At 49.2% G+C, this 27,209-nt stretch overlaps 1 protein-coding gene across 1 annotated transcript in view; it reads right to left on the reverse strand.

Annotated features, from left to right (window-relative positions):
• The window catches only part of COL27A1 (collagen type XXVII alpha 1 chain), a 138,721-nt gene that overhangs the window by 18,941 nt on the left and 92,571 nt on the right, over positions 1-27,209 (reverse strand). The window contains exons 29-41 of the mRNA XM_079324324.1: positions 23,706-23,759; positions 23,313-23,357; positions 23,116-23,160; positions 22,851-22,904; positions 22,100-22,153; positions 19,864-19,917; positions 18,314-18,367; positions 17,648-17,701; positions 15,701-15,808; positions 3,106-3,159; positions 2,880-2,987; positions 1,529-1,582; positions 1,217-1,270 (exon numbers count right to left, since the gene is read on the reverse strand). Of these exons, the coding sequence (XP_079180450.1) occupies positions 1,217-1,270; positions 1,529-1,582; positions 2,880-2,987; positions 3,106-3,159; positions 15,701-15,808; positions 17,648-17,701; positions 18,314-18,367; positions 19,864-19,917; positions 22,100-22,153; positions 22,851-22,904; positions 23,116-23,160; positions 23,313-23,357; positions 23,706-23,759 (792 nt within the window). The remainder of the gene's footprint in view (positions 1-1,216; positions 1,271-1,528; positions 1,583-2,879; positions 2,988-3,105; positions 3,160-15,700; positions 15,809-17,647; positions 17,702-18,313; positions 18,368-19,863; positions 19,918-22,099; positions 22,154-22,850; positions 22,905-23,115; positions 23,161-23,312; positions 23,358-23,705; positions 23,760-27,209) is intronic.

Below are 27,209 nucleotides of genomic sequence, written 5' to 3' on the forward strand. Positions count from 1 at the left end.
GGGAATCTCCAGGCAGAGCATGGTGTGGACAGGGTATCCTGACACCAGGAGCCTGAGCTGAAGGGATCCATTTAAAGCCCCAGCAAGGGCAAGGCTTGTAAACTCATTTTATAAGGGATGAAGCTCCTGTCTGCACTACAGCTGCCCTCCTACCTGTGTGCAGAGGCAAAGCTGATGGTGATGGGGAGTAGAAAATGAGCAGGAAGAGTTCATGCATCTCTGTTTTTCATGGGCACCTCACAACTGATTAGTCCCCATCACCTTCCCTTCCCATACTTTGAGAGAATCACAGAATGGTTTGGGTTAGAGGGGACTTTAAAACTCATCTTGTTCCACTCCTTGCCATGGGCAGGGACACCTTCCATCAGAGCAGGTTGCTCCAAGCCCTGTCCAACCTGGCCTTGGACACTTCCAGGGATGGGGCAGCCCAGACCTGTGCCAGTGCTTTATCACCCCCTGAGCAGAGAACTTCCTGACATCTACCCAAAATCTTTACACTTTTGTTTTAAAGCATCCCCCCTTGTCCTGCCACTATCTGTCCATTGCAGGAAGCTGCTCCCCCCTGTTAGACAGTCCCTTTTAGTGCTGGGAGGTCACAGTGAGCTGTCCCAGAGCCTTTTGCACAGAGACACCAGGAGGGAGGGAGCAGGCTGAGGAAGGACACCATCAGCTCTGGGAATGCCAAGAGGAGCCGACAGGAAACCATTAAAGGGTGAGTCACTGCTCCAGCCTGAACTGGTTATGGCTCTGCTGACTCAGCAAAAGGGGAAGGCACCAGGGAAAAGCCACGGTGGAAAGAGGGCTCTGAGGCAGGGCACCAGGAAGAGGGAGCAAGGGCCATGCACAGGAGAAACACCAGCAGCTGAAGATCAACTTTGTGCAGGGAATTATTCTAACCTGATCACAGAAAGCTACAAATCTGGTTCCTTTTGGTTTGGGGATTGAGCTGAATTTTTGTGGATGCAGGAAAACCACATCCTCAGGGCTGGTGCTGGCTGGCCCAGCCTCTGGTGGTGTCTGGAGGGATGTGCTGATGGCATGAGTGTCCTGGCACTGCCTGGAGATGCAGGGCTGTGGCTTTGGGGTTATGTAAGAGCTGTGAGGTCAAGCAGGCACTTTTGCCACAGGGTGAGGAGAGTGCAGATGCATGGGAATTACAGCAGTGGGACAGCTGTCCATTCAAGGGGACATGGGATGGCCAAAGACCTGAACTCACCTTTTCCCCCTTTGGCCCTGGTGGTCCCATTGGCCCTGGTGGTCCTGCATGTCCCTGTGGAGAGCAGACAGCACGTGAGGAGCCAGGAAAGGGCTGTGGGACAAAGTCCTGCCTGGTTCCCTGCCAGAATCACAAACATGCCAGCTTTGGAGGGACATGGGCAGAGATAAACCAACTGCAGGTGGTGCAAATGGACTTGACAAAGAACTAAACTCAGGATCAGAAATAAATCACGGTTTAAGAACAATTTGCATCCTGGAGTCGCAATTTTAAGAACAGATAAAAGCTGGGAGATGAAAATAAAACCCTTACCTGGTAACCTTTTAGGCCTGGGTCCCCTTGAGCACCCATCCTTCCTGGAGCTCCCTGGAGGGGCAAAGACAGGTCTGAGAGCAGCCCATGGTGTCAGCACGAGAGGAGGATGCACTGGGCTGTGCAAAGCAGAGCTTGGCACCACCTGGGAGCCAGTTCTGCTGCAAACTTGGTGGCTTTTGCTTGGCTTGAACCTCTTACACATGGAGAGGGGTCCAGGAGGCCACTCTGTGCCTCTGCCAGCCTGCAGCAAGACATTCCCCACCTCACTCAGCTTTGCCATCAGAAATGGCTGCACTTGTGTGCTCCTCTGCCCTCCTGCACATACCCAAATTAGTGTGTGATAGAAAGTCCACCAGACTTCCACCTACCACAATCACATCTTTAGCAGAGTGAACAAAGGGATTTAGATCATCAGATTAAAGTCAGCCACAAAATTTCCATATAATCCCATTTAGCATGGAATAAAGCCCTTTCCACAAGACAGAGATGTGTCCATTCCAATAGACTGTTGCTCAGATATTGCTTTGCCTCCTTGTGAAATAATCCATGGAGGTTTTGCCAAAGACTATTAAGGGAGGATATATGGTGAGGACATAATTTTTAGTGCAGGAAAATGCTATCAGCAGATCCATCACTCCATCACTCATTTGCTACTGTTCTGAAATATCACCACTGTTCCTAGTTCATAAATAACTCCTGATTTTGCACTAAGTTCTATCAAATAGAGTGCAAGAAGTTTCCTAACCAGCCTGCAATACACCAGAGGTACTTTTATGTACCACTGCATTTGTCTCTTGTGCCTAAAGCAAATTAACTTTCCCCTGTTCTCTCTGGAAGCCTCACCTTCAGTACCCTGCTCAAACCCTTTCCCATGCTGTATTTCTTCTTGCTCCAAGTGTTTTAGATAAGTAGATCAAGAGTGGGTGTAGAAACAGGGCAGGAATCCAAGGCAGAGTTCCTTATAACAACACAGCTCGACTTGGAAGCAGCTCTTGCCATGAGTGTGCAGTCTCAAAGGGGAAGATCTTAGTAAAAAATATCTTATCAACTCACTCAGCTGAGGAAAAATCCCCAATATTTCAGCAATTTCAGCCTATCTGGGGAGTTGTGAAGAACTGCCTTGCTGCAACGTGAGCTGGGCTCACGGGGCACCAACCCAACCAGCCCCATGGACTCTCCTGTGCTGCTCAGAACATGGGTTAAGGTGTTTTGGAAATTAAACCCCTCTAACAGCACTTCCCCTCAGTGCCCTGGAGCCTGTGCTGGGCTCTCTGCTCATTCAGCCCCGTGCCCACCAGTGCCAGTCAGGTTTCTCTGGTTGATCCAAGGTTTGCAGAGCTCTCCTCACCATCGGTCCCAGGGTACCTCGGGATCCTTTAGGGCCTTGGTTCCCCTTTGGCCCCTGCCTCCCTGGGGATCCCATCTCTCCAAGCTGCCCCTGGTAGCCTTTGCTGCCCTGCAGAGCAAAGGCACTGACATCAGTCTGGGACAAAACTTCTGCAGGAAAATATCAGAGATGAGTAAGGAAAGGGAGGAACACAGGCTATGATGTTATCAAAGAGAGATGCTCCTACCTTCTGGCCAAGCTTGCCCTTTTCCCCCTGTTTTCCTGGTTTCCCTTCTGGTCCCTGGAAGAGGGGAATAAAAAGGTTGTTGGAATGGGAGAACAAAGAACTCACAACCCAACCAGCCACTCCCAAGCCATTTCCCCAGCACACACAAACCTGAGAGCATCCTCACCCACCCATGGGGGCCAACAAGGAGGCCAGGAGATCGTGCAGGTCAGACCACAACCCACAGGTGCTACAGCTGGGGCATGGCTGAGTTTGGTCTAGCTGCTCCAACACATGGAGGAAAGCTAATTGCTTAAAGGTGGAAAGACCTTTGTGCTCAGGTGACTATTGGGCAATACAGCTGAAAGGTGATGCTGTGATAATTTGGATGATGATGACTTGAAAATCACATCAAAACAGGTGGGTCATGGAAAACTGCCATCAGATGTGTCCCTCTGTCTCCAAGGGTGCAAAAGAAGAATGTCCAGAAGTGCATCTACCCAGCCTCTGCTACAGAATGGGCTAAATGGTGGAAAACACATTTACCCTGATTCCCACAAAAGGTTTCCTCTGGTTCACACCTGAGCTGCCATCTCTGCACCACTACTTTACCAACAGCTGTATCCTTCATCAGCTTTGGCACTAAATTAGGTATCAACATTTTTATTTAGTTTCAGGATCCTACCAATAGAGCCACTGATTCCACAGCACCTTTCCTTATTTTTACCTTGTGAAAGCAAGCAATGTTTTCATTCTCTATCCACCTACCACACACAATTTCCTGCTCACAGTGAAAACCCCCTCCCTCTATTTGTATTTTTACTGCCACACACAGAAGCCCCAATGTACTGATCGGGTTTCTAGAAATGCAGTGGGATGCAAAACTTGAGGTGGGAGCCATGGCAAGCAGAGACAGGATGCTGAGCTGCTTTCAGACCCAGTGTGGGTGCAGAACCTGCTGCCCCTCCTCGCACCCACCCCACAGAAATGTGCTTGATGAGCAGCTAAATACAGCAGCCTCTCCTTAGGGACCTCAGGGAGCTCATTTTTTCCAGTGTTTGACCCTGCTGGCTGCAAGGGAGACAGAATATTTTGAATATGACAGAAAGACGCAAAAAGTATAACTGAGCAAAACAACTCATGGTTTTTTGGCAAGTGTGACAAACTTTTCAACAGCATCTCCCCACCAGCACCACATCTCTGCCTCTGCCCCCCTGCCTCCCAGCTGTGAAGGCACAATTTTCACCATGGATGGTGTTGCAGTCTCAGCTGAATTAAAAAAATATAAAGTGAGACATACCGGGGGGTTTTCACTCTGATCTGAAACATGGGCCTCACAAGTGCCTGCTCTGAACACAAAGGAGGAATTCAGACCTATTCCCACCCTAAAGCATTGTGCCAGTTCACTTCCCCAGAGGGAACAGCTCCATTTTACCTAAGTCAAACATTTCAGAGCCCTCCTTGCCACCACCACCAGGCTTCACAAAAGACAGGTCCCTGCTGAGGAGCACATGAGCTTTGTTCTGTGGCTCTTCCACACTGCTCAGGGTTTTTTTTTTTTTGGTTTTTTTTTTTTTTTTTTGTGTGTGCTATTTTTTTGCTGCCACTTTCCAAGAGATCACTTTTGGAATATTTTCCCACAGATGCCGAGCAGCCTCAGTTGATGATGGGTGCCAAGCCTCCAGCATCACCCACATGATTTACACTTCTGACAGGAGTACAGAGGAGTCCTCACTAATGAAAGCATCAGAAATGGCCAAACCCTCCCAGCTCTACAGCAGCTCACTGTGGGACCTGGTACTCAGCACCTGAAGCACAATAACACATTATGGCATAAAAATTTGGAGAGGGAATAGTGGAATCACTCACAAAACTTTACTGTCAAAACAAGATGTGACTGAATAAAGAGACAACTGGGGTTTTTAATCAGTTGCATAGTGTTTTTCCATCAGTGTCCCTGGACTGTGCTTTTTGGAAGCACAAGCAGTAGATGCTTCCTGCAGATGGGAGAAAGCCCATTTTCAGCCAGATCTGTTCCTAACCCAGTGATGGCCAAGCCCTTGCTCTTCTCCAGCAGAGCTGTTTTGCACACTCAGATGTGCTCCTGGAACTGCAGTGCTGTGGCAGCTCATGAAACAAAGATTTCCATGCAAAGGTTCCATCCCCAGGCTGAGAATGTGTTACACTGTGTGTAAAAAGTGCAGCTAGCAGTGTATTGATGAGACACTTTATCATTGTGCAGGGCAGGTGGATCCTGCCCTGGGGAGGTGATGAAGATCTCACAGCTGCTTCAGAAGAGTCTGAAGTACAGCCTGGCTCCCTCCACCAGGACACATCTCCCATGGAAGCTTCATGACTCAAACCCTGCACTGGAAAATGTCTTTGCTTTTGAGAAGACAAGTTTAGGCTTTACATTTGTCCATCTGAGAGACAAAATTTCCACGCTGCTCCTAAAATCTGCCAGCATTCAAGTTCCTGCTTGCACTTGCCTTCATGGAGCACAAACAGAGGGGTCAGAGTGATCTGGGAGAGGGTAAACAACAAAAAACAAACCAAACTTTGACAGTCCAAGTCCTGCTGGCAAAAATGAGCTCAATGCACAGTGAGACTGTGCCATGTAAAAACATCTTCTCAAACTTTCTCAGGGTTCCTTCAGCCTGCCTTTTCCCTTGGTGGTGGATGTGAGCACAGATATGAGCTCCAATAAACTCTTTGCTCTATTTTCCCCTTATGACACATCAGGCTTGTGGAACAGGGATGTTCATCTGCTCCAGAAGGCTCTCCTGGGTCCCCCAGCTGGGGTGCAGCCCTCTCTCCATTGCTGAAGAAAAAAACAACACTGGCAGCATCACCAGCTCCTGTCAGTGACAGTGAGAGGAGCTGTCACTCACAGGAAGGCACAGGGACCTTGTTCCAAGGCTCCCTTGCTGTTCTTGACTCTCATCCACTGGTTAAAGGCTTGGCTGGTATAAAAACAAGGGTCAAACCACCACGGGCAGAGACGTGGCTCAGATTTTGACTGACTGAGTCACCTCCTCGAGAGGAATGAGCTCTATCAGGGATAGTCAGGGATATTTCTGTGCTCTCCCAGCTTTCTAGGACTTTGGCCAGCAAGCTCTGCTGGTGAGTGGGAAGCCTACCATGTGTCTGATTTTCCTGGATATGCTTTCTCCAACTGCGCAGGAATTCTGCCCAGATGAATTTAGAGGCAGTTCAACACTTGTCTGGGGTTCCCAGATATGTGATATCTCTACTTGTGATGATCCAGATGTGGTTGCTGTTGCAATCCCAGATGTTCCCAGGGCACATACACAGGGATGTTTGCACAGTTCCCAGAAATCACTGCACTGCCACACTCCACACATTGCACAAGGAAGAAAAAGCCCAGCAAGAGCTTTGGTAGCCTTCAAAAATAGTCCCATCTCTCTTCTCTCCATTCTTCTGCCTCATCTGTCCAGGGATGAAAAAAATCAAGGCCAGAACAGGAAGGAAAAAAAAAAAGGACAAAAATAAAATTTAATGAGGTCATATCTTCATCCAGGCTCTCCCCAAAGTACATCAGGAATCACCTTTTGGTACCTCTTTTACTGCAGTGTGAAGTTCTTAAAGTTCCTAATATTTCTTCTCTCTTTAGCAGAGATAGGACTGAGGGCAGAAGATGTACAAAAGCCTGCACATCAAAATAATTAAATCCAAGTTTCCTTTGCTGGACTCACATCAGTTGGGTCACTGTGCCAAGGCACTGAACACTCCACGCTTTTGTTCCTGGGGTTTGTACACATTTTGTTGTATGCCTTGGGTTAATGGTTTGCTGAGAAAATGTATCTTCTTTCCAAGCTTCTTCTGCCAGTGGGACTATTTTTAAATGGTGATTTCTCTTTATATGCTGCATTCTTCACTACAGAAGCATATCAGTGCCTCCAGATGATGGTGGTATTTGTGACCAGGGACAGTGGAAAGCAGCAGTTTTAAGTCACATGCCTTCAACTGTGCCAAAATATCCAAGGAAAGGAAAAAAAAAAAATTATAGTCTAAGGTCTAGCATGTTTAAAATTTCATTGTCATCTTCAGTAAGGACACAGATTTACAATGATTTTTTTAGTATAGCCTTAGATATTCCCCTAAGGGAAAGAAGAATGGTTTATTTTCCAATGCAAATTGGTTAATTTTTAAAGAAAAAGAAAAAGAGACTTCCAGCTGCTGATGGCCTTGACAGAAAAGTCAGATCTACTGCCCAGCACAACAGCAACATTTAGTGGGAGCAAATAGATGAGCAGCTCAGCTTTAAATTCACCAGACATCAACAGTTGAAATCTATGTTCTGACAACAGCATCCAGAAAAACAAAACAAGGAAGTTGAATGAACTGCAGAGAGATATGCCCTGAACAGAGCCAAACAACAAACAAAATCCTGACCCAACCTTCCCCACAGCCAGCCATGCTCTGGCTGCAGGGATGGGTTGGGGAAGGGGGAGCAGAGATGTGACTCACCATCCTGCTCTGCCTCTTGGCATTCCAGAGGGCAAATATGTTCCTGCCTTCCCTGCAGCACAGCACAGCACAGGAAGGAAGGTCTCCAGGGCACAGAGCTGGTGGGAGAGCTTCCCAAAGCTTGCCTCAGGCTGCTTCAGGATTGCTCAGGACTGCTGTGGAGCAGGAGCATATTTTCAAACTGCTTTTTTAAAAAAATTTCTGTGTGTGTGTCATTGAGTGAAGGTCTGAGGTCACTCCTCCCTCTCAAAAAAATGAGGCAGGAAGAAACAGAACCACCAGAATGCAGCTACTGAGCAAAGGAAAAAAGTGACATGGTGACAGAGAGAAAAACAAAGGGATAGTTTGAGGCATTGGATGTAAAAATGGCAGGAAAACTGAAGCAGCAATAGAGGTAGGAAGCATGAACCATAGGATGACCATGCCCATATTGTCCAGCCAGTGAGCTCATTTAAAGGGAAATGAAAAAGCCCCATATAATTTCCTACTGCTCAGCAATGTCTCCATATGAGAACCTCTAGTTAATAAACTTTGATTGAGAGAAGCCTCCCCCCATGGAGGACAGTTCACAAGCACTCAGGAAATTAGTGGGATTATTTAGGCCGGGCATTTGAAGACATAAATGTTTTGGATTTATAAGAAACACATTTCATAATCACTCTGCCTAGCAGTAGTCTGGAAGGGGAGGAGACAGGGCAGCAGCTCCTGAATGAGTATGGGGAAAGAAGAAAGACTCAACTGTTCTCGAGAAGAAAGACCTGATTGTGCTGTGAGGTTCAGAGGGTTTCACTGGGAGCACTGGGAAGTAATGGGCTCTTGGCCTGCTTGTGGAAACCCGAGTGGGAGTGCAGGTAGAGCTGGCTGGCTGAGCTCAAAGAAACAGCAAATTGGGGAAATCCTATAAAAAGGCCTTGGATGGCAAGGCTACAGCCAGAACCACTGTGACTCTGCTTTCAGCTGAGCTCCTCAGCTTAAAATGGGAATCCAACCCCAAACTGTGTATCCTGAACTCTCTGCTCAAGAGCAAACTCTTATCTGCATGCAGCTGTTGCTCTGAAACTTGCTGCTTTTGGTTTTGTGGAGGAGGAGGTCCATTCAACTTGATTTTCCTAAGCAATCACAGTGTAAGGCAGCAAAGAGAGTCACGTACAGAGCTGTGCTGTGTGCTCTGAGCTGCTCTGGTTCAGTCTGGTAGCTCTGAACCGCCTCTAATTTGTTGTTTCTGGGAAAAATCCTTTTTTTCCACACTCTTTGCCTCTATTTCCTCGTCTCTAAGAAAGCACGGGAGACAGAGGTGCCAGTAAAACGTTTGATGAATGAGTGGGAAAAGTGCAGGGCCTCATCCCCACTGAGCTGTGAAGCTTTCAGACACAATGAAGCCAAAATGATCCAAAAAATTAGTATTGGAATCTGACAATGGGGAAAAAAAGAACAGAGAGAGCACCTGGGCAGTGAAACTCTGACTGACACTCCCCCAAACACTAAGGGTTAATTTCTTCCTTTTGAAGGACACATATGCCCTGGGGCTGTGGAAGAGGAGGGGAATGAAATCCTCTCTTGCAATAAGGAGGGGAATCTTGGAGCAACTGCCCAAAAAAGTGTGTCTCCTTCGTCTGAGTCAGGAAAGAAACCGTGCCAAGTCAATGGGATTTATTTCAAATTCTGGCTCATTTTGACTCCTATTAACTCTAAACGAAGACCAGCTGGGACCAGGCTGCCTTCCCCAGCAGCAGAGCCTGCCAGGGCCAGGCAGCCCCTCAGCTGCTGGAGAGCAGCCTCATTGCTGCAGGCAGCACTTCCCTTGGGGCTGGGAAAGCTCTGTGATTCCCTGCAGGATGCACAGGGCTCACAGGCAGCCCTGGGCCACTCCAAAGGTTTCAATGGATTTGGTGGACTGAGTCACAGAGAGCAGAATGGCAAAAAAAAAAAAAAAAAAAAGAGGGGAAAAGTCCCATGCAATGATATCACCCCACAGCAAAACCCAGCACGTGGCTCTCATGAAGGGGGATGCTCAGAAAAGGCTGAGCCTGGGGCCAGCAGCACTGGCTATCACAGCAAAGGAGAGGCTGGCTGCAGCTGTGGGCAGAGGTGCCAGGGATGAGCACCTGCTTCTGCAGGGGAAGCAGAGAGAGCCAGGCCTGCAGCTGCAGAGAGGCATGGCCCTCACTCTGTCTCATGCTCTTCAAAGCAGAGGTTTGACTGCATTTCTGAGCAACTTTTGATTTTTGATGCAGTACAAATAGCTGCTCATGGCTTTCCTGGGTGTTGGTGTGCACGAGTGATGAAACTCCAGGGCTGTGACTCAAGGGCACACCATGGCCAAGTACAAACACCTTCAGCTCTGGAAACTGGGCTCCACATGGGAACTGGCCCTGCTGATGTAGCAGCTACAGGAAAGGACAGGCTGTAGGGCAGGGATGTTGTGATCTCCTGGCCCTTCTGCCACTGACTGACCTCCTGCATGGCCCTGGGCAAACCACTTTGCTGTCTCATGCATCTACTCCTAACACATAATGCAAGGGCAGGATTTGGAGTAACACTGCTCATTCTCTAAGATAGAGGGTGTGAGGATCTCACTGACACACTGCCCTCCCCTGCACACCAAGTCTGGGGTTCTCCATTCCTTTCCTCTCAATCAGAGGGTGACCCCACACCCTCTAGCTGGGGCACTTTAAGAAATTTCTTTCAAGTAATTACTCCACAGACAGCCCATGGTTCAGGGCACAAAAACATTTTTTCCAGGAAACAAAAGCTCAGTACATTACCAAAAAAACCCCGTAAATTTCTGCATGGAGAGCAGAGATTAAAACCAGTGGTGACTCCAGGATTGTCCTTCAGCAACCTCAGTGTTTTCAGGGACTGAATGCCATGGATGTGGAGCTGCCAGCTGGGCTCATGTGCATGCAGAGAATGGCTGGATGCAGTGACAGCAGAGCGAGGGGCTTTGTTGCAGAAAACCTTTGAATCATGTCTTCAGTGGCAGGAAACAGAAAAGAACAAAGGGCAAAAACCACTCTGGGACAAATTCTGCTCTAAGTGATGTTTGGACAACTTTGTACAAGAGCAATGTGTTGGATGAGAAGAAGCTCCAGCTCTGCCCTGGCACTGCAGAGCCCAGCCACAGCCCCATCTCAGCATGGCATTGCTGGAGCAGAATGTCCATCCTGGCCAGCAAGTCCTCCCTGCACTCCAGGATTGTAGCCTGTAGATGAGAGAGGGACAAAACTGTGATGGGAAGGATCCTCAGGACACCATCCAGAGCTGTGTGTGGGGTTGCTGCTGCTCTGGGGAGCAACCACAGCACTGGAGCCAAGAACCACGAGTTCACTCCATGCTCTGTTCTGGGCTTGATCTTGTGAGTTCCCTCAAAAAACCTTCTCAGCTCTCCAGCCCAGCCCAGCTCTGTCACTCTACCCTCCTGAAGAGCAAATTAAAGGACTTGGATCTTGTAGCACCAGAGCACAAGGATTTACAGCCCTTCCAGCTCTTCTGGGCTGATGGTGCACATCTGCATGCCACAGCAGGGCCGGCAAATGCAGCAAGATCTTCTCTGATGTAATTGTTTATGGCAACTTAGACCATTGGAGTGTCTGGCTCAAAGCTTGCTCAAAGCTTTCTGAGTCCTGACATGGCTCGAATGACACTGCAGATAGGATTTCAGGTTAAAATTAAAGTGGAAAGAACTCGACTCCCAGTTTTGCTGAACAATCAGGGAATTTCTTGTTTCAGAGCATGTTGTATTTCAGTACTTCCAAGCTCTCCAATTGCTTTCCTGGAACTGTAAACCCCTTGCTATCAGATGTCTGCTGCGTATGGCAACCAGCACATTACAAAAACCACAGTGCAGAGCCACAGAGAGCAGCTGGAAACCCATCACCTCCCTCCTGCAACTGCCTGGGCCTTCCTCAGCCACTCTGGATCTGCCATCCTCCCAGGCAAGGGCTGAAATGCCACAATTTCTATCACTGCAGAGGAGAAGCACTTTTTGGGGCAATAGGCTGCTCTCAGGGTGCACTTGCCTGCAGTGAGCAGCTCTGATGGGCAGTGAGATCCTTTGTGAATGCAGGTGACTCTCCAGGGATGTTCTCTGGGTGTTTCAGGCTCTGTGGCACTATTCCTTCACAGCTTTACAGATGAGCAGATAAATCATCTTTTTATTTTGGCAAACCCCACCATGACCTGCACTGCTGATGGATGCCTTGCCAGAGTTCACCAGGCTGTTGTACTTTCCAGTGTCCCCACACTGAGGGGAATATCCTTATTTTGCCTTGCCCATGCAAAAATCTGCATTTCCAGCCAGTCTCTGAATGCAGATGCCCAAACAGTCCCTGGTGCTCTGCAAGGGGAGGGGATTTTCAGCTTTTTGTTGTTCAAACCAGGGGGGAAATGGCCACATTTGAGGAGAGTCAAGGTCAGGTGAAGGCAATGAGTTTGTGCTAGACAACAGAAACCACTGGGAGGAGATAATACATGGAATAACAAGCTCAGGAAAGGTATACATCTCTGGAAATTCCAACTGGATCTTGCTCTGATTTCTCTCTTATGGCCAGGGGGATAACTGGCCCATTCCTCCACTGGGCAGGAGCTGGGGCTGAACGGGGCAGTGTGAACTTGGACAAAGTGACCAAAAGATAGAGGATACTCATTTATCTCAGCTCCAGCTGCCTCGAGCCCTGCCAGCCACAGCTGTGAAGCTCATGGACCATCTCAGCTGCCAGGTTTGTTTGCTGAAATCCACTGGCGTTGAAACACGTACAAACTACCCCTGGAGACTTGACTGGGGCCTCCCTGCTGCTTTTTGTTTGAGATTCAAAACCACAGTGGAAACCGGTTTTCAGATATGTTAATGCTGGGAATGGCTGAGCCAAGTGAAAGCTGAAGATCTCTGAAAAACGTTTCCTGAGCACAGAGGGAAGTTTGGTTGTGCTGTCAGCATCAGGATGACTCTCTGGAAAATGAAGCATTGTTCAGGAAAGCCAGATGTGCTCTGCTGACCCCACTGATCACCAGGTGAGTGTCTCTCTTCTGCAGGGCCCAAAAGGGCAGCACAGACCCTCTGTGCCTCCTCCAGCTTTCACAGTTGCTCTGGGGTACATCCCTCTGTCTGCCATCTCCAGGGAGCTCCAGGACTGCAGATCCTTTATTCTCCTACCATCCTTCATGCTGACCTTAGGTGTGAGCTGGTTGTGCCAAACTCCCCAGCTCCCAAACCTGCTCTGCCTCTGCTCCAGGCCAGGATATACAAAACAGGCTGAAAATCTACCAGCAGTGGAGTTAGATCATTTCAGAGAAATCTGGCACCTCATTTCCTACATCTGTCACAAGGACACTTGATAGGGAAGTGTCACATTCCTGTAGACATAAGCAAAATAAAGATTAAGACTAAACATTTCCTTGGCATTAAGGACAAACCTTCAGGACGTGGTGTGGCTGCAGAACTTTGTGATGAAAAGGGATTTTCCAGAGGTTGTTACTGTCCATGGAGGGCATGTCCCTGTGAGTCCCCCTCTGCAGTAACACAGGGGCAAACCAAGGTTTAGGAGAACCTTGTCTGTGTCCACATCACAGATGGGCATCAGCTTCCTCAAACTAAATTCCAGAAGCAGAAGATGAGCTTCACACCCCCAATGAAGCTGAGTTTGCTGGCACAGGTAACTGCACAGATCCTTGTGTGTGCATCTCTCCTGCTAAGGGCACAGAAGCATCAGCACCTTCCCTGTTCCCTTAATAGCTGAGCAGGATATCTCAACAAATGCTGAAGAAAAAGCCCAAGAAAACATCAGTGGATCCAGGCAGGAATGTGGTGAAGCACTTGGGGGTGTCATGCCAGGAGAGGCCAAATGGAGAAGGAATAGCTACAGATGAAGTTCTTAAAATGAATCTAAAGTGATTGTTGGACAGCACAACTCTTCCACATCAGAAGTATTAAAGCCATCCACAGCAGGGTGGTGTGGAATCCCTCAGTAAGTGCAGCACCCAAACCCAACATTCTCCCTCTCCCTGAAATCCCAGTGCCTCCAACACCTCCCCCAACCAATTTCCACACACAAATCCTGGACAGGAGTTTGTCACCTTGGCATCTGCCTTTGGGTGAACAACCTTCACCTTCCCCATGGCAAGGTTTTTTGTTATCTTAGTCCAGTAGCCTTAAAGATTTCTGTCTTTTCATCATGCAGCCTGTGGTGGGCTGTTCCTGTGGTGGCTTTTGTAGCATGTCCTCCAGAGGATGCCTTGGCTGGATATCCCAGCTTCTATTCCAGTTTCTATTCCAGATATTCCTCAGCTGGAAAGGAGGGGCTTGCAGTTATCTCTAGCAGTTTGCACCTCTCAGCTGTAAACCTTATATTGACAGAAATCTAAGGAAAATCCCACTGATATTTGAAGTCTCCATGGGAATGTAGAATGAAATTCTCAGTAATGGGAAGAGGAAAATTATTTGTGCTTCTGTCAGAATACTTCCATATTTAAATGACCTCAGTGAGCACAGGAACACCAGCCTGTGGATTAGGTAACAGTGTCTGGCAGGGGAGGCAGCATTATCTGGAGCCTATGCAGGCCTGAAAGTCTGCCTGAGTTTAGGCACAAGGAAATATAAAGAAGTATATTAAAATAGTAGATGGAAATATAGCACTCCGCAGTGAAAAAAAAAAAAAAAACCAACAAAAAAACCAACCAAAAGGGAGTGATTATGAGCAGGAATTTTGGCTCTATTGACTCCTTAAAAAAAAAAAAAAACAGAAAACAGCATCATGTTCCCAGGGACATGCTGGCAAACAGCAGGGACAGAGTCTGAGAGAATCTGCATTTTATACTTTATAACTTAATATGGCTTTTGCATGATTTTAGTATTTTTATTGGTTCTGAAAACATGCACAATGTAAACACATGAAGCAGCCAGAAGTGCAGCACGGAGGGTGAGTGCCCAGCCTGAGATGGAAGGAGCTGGGGACCACCCTTGCCTGTGCTATGATCCCAACCCTGAAAGGGCTCCCTGTTGGCTACAGGGGCCTGGGGCCAAGGGTGGCCTTATTAGGGGCAGAACTAGAGGCTTTTCCTGCATATTTATGGTGCTGCACTGAAGTATTAAGCCAATGTTTCCACTTTCTAGTCACTGCTCAAATCCCAACCTCAGCCCAAAAACAACACAAATCCACCTCTTTTGCTGCTTCCATCCCCTCACACCCTTCTCCCTGCTCTCTTTTTAGCCAGCCACCACACCACCAAGAGGAAAAATCAGTGTTTCACTGTGGAGCATCCACCCAGGGTTTGGTGGTACCTGCAGCTTCCCACCCAGCCTGGGATTCCAGAGCTGCCTTGGCCTTCTTGTCCCTTTTCCCAAAAGTGTGGGGCTGGAGCTGCTGTGTTCCCCAGCTGCTGAGGGGAAAGATGTGCCCAGGGGAGCAGGGCATCCCACTGAGCTGGGCTCTGCTGGATGAGCCTTGATAACTCTGATCCAAGACAGCAATCACCATGAATAACCCATGTCATCAACCTGATAAACTCCACATTTCAAGCAGAAAGGCCTGGCTTGGGGCACTGGGCAAAGCCTTCTTCCACCTGACACTGCCCTGCTTCCTCTCATCTCAGAGCCAGAACCAAACTTTTTCTTTCTACAACACCAAGATCAATCCTCCAAGCAAACCAGACAAGCCCAGGATATTCACTGAGGATTCAGGAGTCATATCCTGCTTATTTCTCCTAGTTGTTTTCTATATTTAATGGGGAAATCTTAGAATGGAAGGCCAGAAGCAAGCAAGGAACCATCAGAGAAGGAACAAGGTGACCAATTCCAAACTCCAAGTGGCAACCAGGGAGCAGCCAGCCCCTCTCAGTCCTCTGGGCCTCCCCCTAACACCATGTGAGCTCCATCTTACAGATGTGTGGGAGGGAGGCTCCATTTCTCAAAGCCTGTGGCAGAACAGATTCACATCCCCAGCTGTGAATCCCAGCTGAAACACCAAACCATCTCCTTTTCATGAAAACATTTCTCATGGAAACAACCCACTTCAGCACAATGTTTGTGACAAGTCACATCCCAGGTGATGTCCTGCCCTGAGCATGTCCTGTTCACAAAGTCACCACCACAGGGAGCCCACGGGCCACCAGGGGCTGGTCACAGACTCACTCGGACACCTGGGATGCCGGGATATCCAGGAGCTCCTTCCTTCCCCTTCACTCCTTCACTGCCTTTCTCTCCTTTCTCTCCTTCTGGGCCTTGCTCTCCTTTGTCTCCCTGTGGAAGAGAGGAGGGTGGGAGGTTTTCATCCCCACACAAGACGTGGGTCACTGCACAAAGCCCTTGCAAGGGAAAACCCCACCACATAATTAATATTTCAGGAGTCTGAGAGGAAGAGAGCCTGCAAGGAAAAGGATGAATGAGGATGACTCATAATACACTTGGCATTTAAAAAAAAGGAGCAAACCCGGGTTTCTTTTCTTTACAATCTCTTGGCTGAAGGAGAAAGAACTCCCCCATTGCTGAACCCCTTTGCTTCTCCTGCAATAAGGTCTGAACCTCCCACGTGAATGAGGCAGGCAGACAAGATTTGGAAGTCCCCTTGACTCACCCAGAAGCCCTGGGCTGGGGATGCTGAAAGGCTTTTAATAGGATGGGTTTGTCTGGAGCAGCTGCTCAGCTCCTGCTGCCAAACAGATCAGCCCAGGGCTCCAATAAACACTGAAACTGTGTCACTGTGCCCTGTAAAGCATCCATGGCCTGAGCACTGGGTATCCTGTCAAATCACTGCTCTGACACTTACAGAATCATAGAATCAATGAATATGTGGGTTGGAAAAGAAGTTTAAGATTAATGAATCCAAACTTCAACCCAGCACTGAAAGCCCACCACTAAGCCATGTCCCCAGGTGCCACTTCTAGGAATAGTCACTCCACCACTCCTTGTTCTAATGCCTGGCCACCCTTTCAGTGGAGAAATTTTTCCCAATACCCACTTAAAGCTTCCCATGTGAAAGAGGTTGATGAAATTTATGAAAAAATCTGGCAGATAATAAAATTTCAGTATTTGGCAACAAATACTGGTCTGAAACACAGACCAGAAATACAATCAAAGAAGTGTAAGAAGTAAATTTATAGCTGCTTTTCTTTTCTCAAGATAAATATTGTAAATATTTTGTATTATTCAGTACTACCTCTCAAAATTATATGGAGACAATGATAAAGGCCAGTTTTATACTGAGAGCAACATGTGCAGCCAAGCAGCCTTGAACTGAACCATTTTCCTCCTGCACCTGTGCTGGGAGAGCTCAACAAGATCTCATCTGGTTAAAGAGCACAGACACAGCTGGTTAAGTGTCCAGAGACACATTTGGGGTGGAAAGAGCTGGTTTGGTTCAAGAGCTCCTGGGCACAGCCAGCAGTGCAAGGGAATACAGAAGCCTTGATTGTCCTTAAGGAAGAGATTTTTGGTCCAACATTCAGAGATAAGCAGAAGTAGAGACACATGGTAAATAGTTTAACTAGAAAGAAGCAATAAACTGCATTGTTGTGGGATGGGCTGCTCTTTCTTTCCATGGAACAAAATTGTTGGCCTGTTTGGAAAGGCTGGCTGTGCAGGGACAGGAATCAGAGCCCTGTGCCAAAGGCAAGGTAGCAAACTCACAGCAGTGAGATACAGATGAACCCTGAGTGAGATCCTGGGGCTCTGCCAAGGGAAGGGGATCTGGTTTCTTTACTCTCTAACATTGTTCTGCTCACTGGTGCAGGAGAGTGATGGGCAATTGTTGATTTCCCTTGCCAGGCCCAGGAATTCCTGATTAGTTGGAAATTTGATCTATAAAGACTCAAATAAAACAGACAAATTGTTGGAAACCAGATTTTGAAGAACTTGACCTTTTTGGAGATCTGATCAGATGCCAAAAAACGTGGGTAGAGGAGTGGAACAGGAGAGGTTTGTTATGTGTGCTTGCAGAAAAAAGTCCTTAGAGATTGCAGGGCTGAGGTTTATTCCTCAGAGGACCCAAAAATCCCCTTGGGCTCATGGCAGCTGTGGGAATCACAGGGAGATGAGTGCCCAGGGTGTGTGAGAGCTGGAGCTCCATGGGGTGAGGTTTACCTTGATGCCATCTGGCCCCAGCTGCCCGCTGTCCCCTTCCAGCCCAGGCTCTCCCTGTGGACAGAAGCAATCACCATCAGGCTGTGCCCAAATTCCCTGAGCTGTCTGCAGCAATGGCAGCCCAGCCCTGCCCTCTAACACATGTCCTGTCTCACACCCTAGAGCTGAACAAGCTCTTCCTGGAGCAAGAGCAGCACTTCAGCCTCTTGCTCTACTCTGAGTCACAGTTTCTGCTGCTGCCTGTGGGAAAAGGAGCCCAATGAATTCATTTCACCTGAGCCTTCCTCATCCTGCTGCACCTCCGTCCTGGGAGGGACACAGCCCCTGCCAGCCTCAGCCCAGGCATTCACCCCCTCCAATGCCTGCACAGTGCTGCCAGTGTTCCCTGCAGCCTCCTGCCCCAGCCCCCAGCAAACAGGAGGGGTCTGATCCCACAGCTGATCCCATAGCTGATCCCATAGCTGATCCCACACTGCCCCTTTCCCACCCCTGAGGGGCCCAGGGGCTCTGCTGAGCTGGGCTCTGCTGAGCTGGGCTCTGTGGGGAGGGCACAGGGCTGGAGGGTGATGGGGTGCAGAGAACAGGGTCAGCAGTCCAGGCTGTGGGGCAGCAGGGACAGGAGCTCAGGGCAGGCACAGAGGCCCCACCAAAGGTGGCCATACTCACCCTTGGGCCAACGAGGCCTTGCTCCCCAGGGATTCCTATCTGGCCAGGATCACCCTAAAAGGAAGGAAGCACATTGAGGGAGACAAGCTGTTCACTGGAGTGAGGGAGCATCAAGTGCTTCCCATTGCACTCCTGATCCTCACTGTCCTTTTCCTTCCCCCACACAAACACCTTCAGCTGAGTTTTCAGGGGGTTCAAAGCACAGGGGCAGTGCTTAGGGACAGCAAAGCCTTAAGGACACATCTCATAGGCTCTGCTGCAATGATGCTGGGCAGGACAGGGGTCACAGAGGGCTCTGAGCTGCCTGAAGCTGCAGATCCATCCTCTGGTCCTTCACAGGCTGGGTGCAACATGGTGTGGTGGCAGACATGACCACAGTGAGGGATTAAAACCCAAAAGCCCTTTTAGCCCCAGTTCCAGAAGAACCTGGATCTTTGAGAGCAGTTAAATGAGTGAATAGAAGGGAGTGGATCTTGCCAGTGTGGGTAGGATGGCCACAGGGCAGCTCTCCCCCAGGTGTGCCCACCCAACAATCTGCTCTGCATGGAAGAGAGCTCAGGAAATGCAGAACATTCAAGAGAAAAAGGTTTGAGATATCCATAAACCTCATCCCACAGCAAACTGCTCTGCACAGACCAGGCTTGGTCCAGCTCCTTCCAGCCAGAGAAGGAGCAGGATGGGATTCTCACTGCACAACTTCCCAGCAAGGTAAAGGGGTGTCTGTGCAAATCATCATGTCCTGCTCCAAGGAGGGCCAGCACTGGAGCTGGAACTCTCATGCAGATTCAGGATGCCAAAGACACGGTAGCTCCAGTGAAGTGTCAGAAGATTTGCCAAGGAAAACATGGCAAAGGATGGGGTGGGGGGTGGGCCTGAAGAGCAGCACAGAGGAAATTGTATTTAATCCCCACATAGAATTTGATCAAAAGCTCTGCTCACACGAGCAAATCTTCAGACCAAGGGGGTTAGGATTAAATAAAACCCCCTCTGAGCTGCTCAGCACTGGGATTTTACTCAAACAAAGAGATGGCTTTTATGTGGACAAGAAGGTGCATTCATGGACCAGGGCACCCTTCCCCCTTAACCATCAGAGGAGTTCAGTCCCCAGAGAGCTGAGGCTTGGAAACTGTGGCAAGATCTTGTCTGAGGGTATTTTTAAATCTGAGACCTTCCTAAGAGTCTTCTGGTTTCAAGTTAGAAGCTGCCTGGATCTCTGAGTCTCAAGGACTCCTCTCTCCATTGAGACTTTGCATCTGCAAGGAGCTGAGCTTCATTTCCAAGTCCCTTCACAGCTCTTGAGGCACAGGATCCCTGGGATGGGGCTTCTCCCCAGCACTGACAGCTTCTCCCTCAGGATGGGGCTCAGGAATTTGTAAAAAATGGCTAAAATTATCCCAGTTTTAGTTTTTTTAAACTTTATCTTTTATTGAATGCACTGTCTGCTTTGGCTGCTGGGAGGTAAACCTACAATGTCACTCACTCCTTCAGGAGCACAAGTTGCCATTTATCTCCCCAGTCTGACAGAGAAATTGCACTCAGGGTTTTCTTACCTTCATGCCAGGTTCACCTGCAAGACCAGGTTGTCCCATTGAGCCTGGCGGTCCCTGGGAAAAAAAAAAAAAACCAACAAGATAATGAAAAAACCCATTGTAACGAAGCAGAAAGCAAGATCAAAGACATAACTCCTTTAGCAGAGCTCTCCTGGGACAGCCAAGCCCTGGTTGCAATGTAATTACCTCCCTGGAGCTGGCTCGGGGTCCACAGCATCAAAGAGGCCCCTCGTGCCTGGATTTTGGGAGGCTCTGATCCCCTCTCACACCTCCCTCTCCCCAGCCTCCTCTGCCAAGCACCTTTCTCTGCCTCCTTCCAGTCCCTCTGCTTCCCCAGGTCAGAAACCCACCAGGGAACAGCACTGGAGCCAGCTGGGATGGGAGGGAAAAGGTTCAGAATTAGACTTGGGAGCTCTTTGCAAGGGTCCAGCAGGCTGGGCTGGTGCAGTGGGTAACAGGAATGCTTGGCACTGCTCCTGCTCCTGCTCCCTGCAGCCCCACTGCTGCATTCCCACTGCTGGGAGCACATCCTCTGCTCCAACAGGCTCCTTCTGATAGGGTCAAGCTGCCCCTCAGCTTCCAGCTGAGCCTTTTCCCCCATTCCCAGAGAGGCAGGGGCATGATGGTGCTGCCTGCTAAAGGGAGCTGAGGGCACAAGGTGACACACAGCACAGATTTTGGCCAGGTTAGCCTTGGCATCCACCAGCCAGCTGTCTCTGGCTGTACAGGGCAAACATCCAAAGGCCAGTGCCTGGGCTCAGACCAGGCTGGACTGGCTGAGAGAAAGTTTCTTACTCTTGTATGACCATGGACTCTGGTAGAGGGGTTTGGCATCCCTCAAAGAGCCAAAAATGAGTGCTTGACATGGAAAATGACAGGAATTAAGATAGAAAGATGGAAGATGGGAGAATGACCTTGCAAACTGTTCTCACTCAGTCCAGCTCCACGTGCAGCCCCTGGAAGTGGGGTCACAGTCACTCACTATCTTTAGTACCAAGATCTATTGGGAGCTTTAATCTTTGTACATTTGCTCCTACCTCTGGGAAGCATGGGGAATGAGAGTGTGTAAAACAAGCCCAAAGATGGGACAGTAAAGCTTCTCTTTAAAGGATTTGAGTGGTTTATTTACTTATGATATTTGCATTCCAGACAACAATCTCCCTTCTCTTTACAGTTGGGAATAAAGGAAAAAAGAGCACATAGTCAAGGGAGCTACCCAGGGAATAAAGCCAGTTCCTGGCTTGCTGAACTTGGATTCAAGCAGAGGAGGGAGCAGGGTGTGTGTTGGGTTTGTGAACAAATGGTCATGTCACGCAATGAGAAAATTCAAGCTCCAATGAAAGCAAAAACCCTGCTTTGGTTTCTCCAGAGGTGCCAGTGCAGAGAAAGGCTCCTGGAGGAGTTACAAATTTGAATGAAGGTCTGTACTTTCTTGGTTGGCAGCATCCAGAGTGGCTCAGTAGCAGCTTTCCAGCTCCCCAGTGTGGTTTACCATGCTGAGAGCTCACTCCATCGAGTCCAGCAGCCATGAGAATGGAAACTTTCATGACTCACACACTTTGCATAGACTGCATTCAAATCCACCTTCATGCCTGTGTTACAGCTCAGGACCTACAGAAAGGAGCTGTGCAAGGGGCACTGGCACACGTGACAGAAAGAGCCAAGACTATGTTATTTTAAGAGGAGTGAAATAAAGCCAAAAATGCAGAGGAATTGGGGAAACCATTGAGGCATCCCCTGCACTCCATTGGGGCACAGTTTGGCAGTTTTGGTGTGTTTGTCTCACTGCTTCATGGCAACCACAGCCCAGCAGCACTGTCAGCAGCAAAGGCAGCCCTGAGCTTCCTGCACAGCCCCTGCTGGGGCTGCTGTGGCCATCTGGGCTGAAAAACCCGTGTCCTGTCAGCAGCAGCACCAGGGAGAGGGGGAGACCAGCACTGAGTCTGAATTGTGCTTGGATTGGCTCCCTGACCCTGCACCCTGGTGCAAAAAGCTGGTCCCTGCCATGGTCACATTTTCTGTTGGGAAGATGGGTCTGTACTTCCACCAGCTGTGTCTATGGCCTGTGGTGTAAAGGGTGCTCAAAGTTCTGATTTGCACTTTCAGACTTTAGGGAAGTCCTGCTCGTTGCACACTGCAGGGTGTGGAGGGATCTTCCCCTGCACGTTTATTCCTCCCTCAGTCCTGCCACTCCTGATGGAAGGGGAAATCAAACAGGAGCAAAGGTCACACCTACCTTATGCCCCATTTCTCCCAAAGGCCCAGGTGGCCCCTGTGGTCCTTGGGGACCCTGCAAAATAGAGACACAAGGCTCTTTTCATACAGCTCTTTTCATTTCTGAAGGGTCATCACTTCCATGGTCTGTAAGATAAAACACCAGTTCCCTCCCACATCTCAGAGCTCTCACTGTGCAAGATTTGGCTAGTGGGATGGAGAGGCCAGCAGTGGGTGTGCTGAGGCACCTGAACAGGCAAAGAGCTCAGAAGACCCTTCATCTTCTGGCTCCCATCTAAAACAATTGCAGTTTTCTGGAAGTGTCTGGTTTACTCTCTCCCTTCAGAGTCCAACACTGTCTTTCCCCTGTGACTCCCCCAAAGCTTTGGGCTCAGTTCTGACACCATCAGCCTCCCTCCTGCTCCCCCTCCCACTCCATCTACACTCCAACTCCTCCTGTTACATCTGACCCTGTCCCAGACCCAACCTTGCCCCTCTTTTCTACCTTCCCTTCCAAAATCCACCCCAGGCTGTATCCTACACTCTCCCTGGTAGATCCATGGCTCCCTTTTGCTTTCCAGGGCTCTGATTTTGTCTTTCCTTATGGCTCCTAGGACTCTAGCCAAATCTTTCACATCTCTGACCATGTTGGAGTTGGCAAGGACAGAGAAGCTGGGAGTGGGATAAGTGGTGGGGAAGAGACAGACAGAGAAAGAAATGAAGTGTCTGTGTGCAAGGAAAGACAGATGGAGAGAGAGTGATGAGACACTTGCCGGGTCGCCTGGAGCCCCTTTTGCTCCTGGAGGTCCAGAAGGTCCTTGGATACCCTAGAAAAAATAAAAACACCAGGGGCAGCTCCAGCCCAGCAGCAATCCTTCACATCACTTGGCAGAAACGTGCACCTCAAAAATGCTCCAGTGACAGGAGGGAAGAGATGGCCTTGTAAGTGTGAGATATGGTCCAGATTCTCCCTCCTGGACCAGGAGTCAAAGTTAAGGATTGAGGTTATGAAAGGAAGCAGAAGGGATGGACACTTACTGGGAAGCCACGTGCTCCAGTCTCCCCAGTCTCCCCCATCTTGCCCTGGGAACACACAGTTACAGCAATGAGTTACAGCAATTATCAGCTGGGCATGAGCTGACACACCTGTGCTGCTGTGGCCTGGAGGGGACATGTGGGTGTCCCCACATGTGGGTGTCCCCAGGAGTGGCAGCTGTGGCTCTCAGAGGACATACCTGCAGCCCAGCTGGGCCAGTCTTGCCCGGCTCCCCTGGTCCACCCTGAGAAACAAAAATATAAAGACACATTAGCAGGAGCACAAGCTGTTGGTGATGCTCTTCTGCCCCAGCCCATCTGCTTTTGCATTTCTATGCACCAAATTTCCCTTCCTGCAGCTTTTGAGAGGCCAAACATCTGGGATTGTGCCCCAAGAACTCCCCAGTCAGCTGGGAGTGTGGGCAAGGACCCCGATCCCAATGCTGGACAGATTTTACTCTGCTTGCCAGACAGACTCATCCCTGCTGGTTGATGCTCATGGAGCAATTGAACCCCTGTTCCTGGAGGAGGAGGTGACCCAGATCCTGCCCAGAGCATTTCCCAGCACAGCTGGCAGCAGCCTTGGTGCTCACCTTGCCACCTCGCGACCCCGGCTCGCCCACGGGTCCATCAGGCCCTCTGGCACCCTGGGAGGAGGCAAAAGAGGCAAAAATAAGAACACAGAGGATATGGCTCACTGGAAAATCCAGCTGTCACTTTAGCCTTGGCCACCAGGGCAGTCCATGAGATCAATCCTGGCTAAGCCAATTTATACCTGCTTGGGTTGAGCACAGCAGCCCAGAGCCCAGGGCTGAAAACATTCTTTCTGTGTTTTGTTGCTCCATTTCTCACTGTTACCAGCACACAGCACTTTTTATTCCTGCTAAACCAACTACCAACCACTAACCCAAGCCAGGGGAGAAAAGCAGGCCAGGAACAGCCTTATTTTCACACAATAGTTACATGACAACAGCTTTGCAATGCACAGACTAACCTTCAGTTCAGCCTTATTGACAGCAAACCTTTTCCTCCTAAAAACCTTGCTTTTCCAACACCTTAACCCTTGCCACACCATACTGTTGCACAGTCAGAGTGGTGGTACAGAGGTGCACAACCCTCACTGTACAGTACCTTCACATCATCCTGTGCCCCAAATTCCTCCCAAAGAGAAAGGTGTATTTGCTGGCAGCTGGACTCCAATCCCTCAGCTACAGCTATGTGATATTTTAAGATCTGGCTGCTGTTAAGGACCAGGCAGGTGCATCTGGAGGTGGGGAGGGTCTGGTGTCACACCTGGCACCTGCTCCTGGGTGTGTGAGTGTGTGGTGGGCACAGGGACCTTGCTGCAAATGAGCAGGTGTGATTAACTAAGGTTAACCACTTCATGGTACAGCTTGGGCATCACTGGGGAAGGGACATCCTTGTTCTTTTAGAGGGTTCCAAGTGAGGTGAGCTCTGGAAGAAGGTAAGGATATGATCAGAGAATCACAGAAAAAATGGTTTGGGTTGAAAGGGACTTTAAAGACCATCTGCCTTAAAAACTTTCAGGAAAGCTGAACACACAGCCCTCAGCACCATTTCATCCCCAGAGACCACTGTGTCAGACTGACAGAGAATAAAGAGCCACAGCAAAATAAAATAAAAGAGTTTAAAAATGGCATAGGAAGAGACTCCATTAACAGACACCATGTCCATAATCAGTTCGTGAGCTCAGTTAGGACTCTTAGGCACTACTGCAATATAAATAATAAATAAAAACACAGAGTGGTGCTAGAATGTAGTGGTAAGAGGAATTCTGAGAGCTGGCCAATGCAGAAAGGGAAAACAGGAGCCAATGTGCTTAATCGGGATGCAAAGCCAGTGCCAAAAGTAATAACAGGGCTAGGGAGCCAGTGTGTTAGAAAAGCAACTCCAGGATGACAGGCAAAGAGAGAGACTCACAAAGAAAGGCAGTGTACAGCAGAAATGTATAGGAACCCCAGCCAAATTATTACAGCAGACAAACATTGTCAATATAAAATAATGCAAAAACTCCTACTGAGTTTGGCAAAGCCCTGTGCTGCTCAGAGGAGCAGAGACTGAATAACCAAGAGCCTGTATTGCACTGCCAGTATGGCACTGCTCTGAAGAATGCTCAGCCTGGCCTCCAGGACAGACAGACAGACAGACAGAGGGCTGTGCCCCAGATGGGAACCCCACAACCAAGGGGTGTTTCACAGCTGGGGCTGTGCACAAATGTCACAGCACCTCTCACCAGCCCAACACCCCAAGTGCTGTGGCTCATGCTGGCCCCTAGATCAGAGGGGAGTAAAGACCAAAAGTTTTATTAATCCATGTCCTTGTAGACCTCAAAGCACAATGACAAAGACCAGGAGGCCCTTTAAAAGCAGGGCTACTGACAGCTCCAGTCAGACAGCCCTGTTACCTGGGGGGTGGAAGAGCAGGGGCAGGAGGAATCTTGGAGGCTGCCTGGGGTGACAGGGACACCCAGCAAACACCCAGAAAGGAGATGGGAAAGGAGATGTTGGCACCCTGGGAAAGCATCCTCAACAACCAAATGCTCATCCACCCTGCAAAACAAATTCTTCCCCTTTTCTGTGAGCAGCCACTTGGGTATTTTGTGCAATTGCATCTTTACTGTCTGAGATGATGTGGTGACCTGCTGGTGGAACAGGGGAGGGATGTGCAGAGGGCAAGGATTCCTCAGCTCAGGCCTGGAAGAGGGAACAGGGATCAGAAGCAAGTGGGACATGGAAATTACAGTGATGATCTGGGTTAAATCTGGGAAGGAAACTGGAATGAGTCTGGCCCCTCCAGACCATCCTCTGCAGCCTGTCCTGCCCTGTCAGCCCCTTTGCAGGGCAGGGGCTGCTCTGAGCAGGGGGAGGCTGTTGGGTGCCCTCAGTGATGGCTGTGGCTCTCATCAGGGCTGGCTGGGGAAGTGTTTCCAGTATCCTCACCTCTTCCAGCAGAGCCCTGTCACCAGCATGGCAGGATCTGCCAGGGCAAGCTCCCTTCACAGCAGTCACTGCCTAATCCCATCACAGCACATCTGACCTAAGAAGGAGAAAGTGACCCTCTATTCTCAAACACATGTGGCAAAGCTTCTTCTAATCCACCCTGACTGGCAAAACTACTGGAAAAACTACATTTAGCCAATTAGTTAAATTTTTAAAACTCTCTTTTACTGACAGTGCTGGTTAGAGATGGGTGAGTGGGGTCCTGGCAGCTCACAGGGAGCATCCCAAAGGCAGGAGCCTCAATGCTCCTCAAGGTGCCTTCTCCCTGCAGCTTGGCCTGGCCAGCAGGGCAGAGCACAGCCCCTGGGCTGCCCCTGGACCCTCAGGGCCCTTTGGTCAGAGGAGGCCAGGACAGCATTTCCCTGTGCTGAGCAGCACCAAGCAGCACTGTCAGAAACTCCAGAGCAAACAAGGAGCTATGACAGCAGCTGGATGTGAACACTCCCAAAGGCAGGGCAACCCAGCTCCAGGCTTTGCCAGTCCAGGTGAGGAAATGGGGATACATCCTGCTGCTAAAGCACACAATGCTCCTGCAGAACTATGTACTCAGCAAGGTGTTTCTGCAGAGCAGCTCCTGTTAAACACCTACTCAGAGCTCAGACAGACAGTGGCAGCCTCTGAACAGCAGCATGAAGGAGCAGCCAGTAGCTCTGATCCAGAAACTCAAAGCTCCTTCCTTACCCAGTTATCCAAATATTGATATTTCACTATCACAGTCTGGCCAAACACAAAAGCAAGCAGATGCCTTGAGTGAAGCCAAAGGGAGACATCCCTGGCCGTGGATCTGGAATGAGCTTTTCCTCAAACACTTCTAAGGCTTTCTCAGTCAACTAGAAAGATCCCTGGAAGCAAAACAATACCCTCCACTTCTCCATGAACAACAACTCAGCTGGGCTTGGAAAGGCAAGTATTTTCAGGTTTGCTTAAATAACAGCACTTTACAAATCCCTGGCATTTACAAATTCCTGCAGTTGGTGATGCTGGAAATCATTGGGTGCATGTGGCAGAGGCAGCAATTCCTTCCCTCTGGCATGGAGCAGCAAAGGCCTGGAGTGCAGGTGTGCTCTCCTTATCTTG

Source organism: Erithacus rubecula (assembly GCF_903797595.1).
Source record: "Erithacus rubecula genome assembly, chromosome: 21".
NCBI classification, from domain to species: Eukaryota; Metazoa; Chordata; class Aves; order Passeriformes; family Muscicapidae; genus Erithacus; species Erithacus rubecula.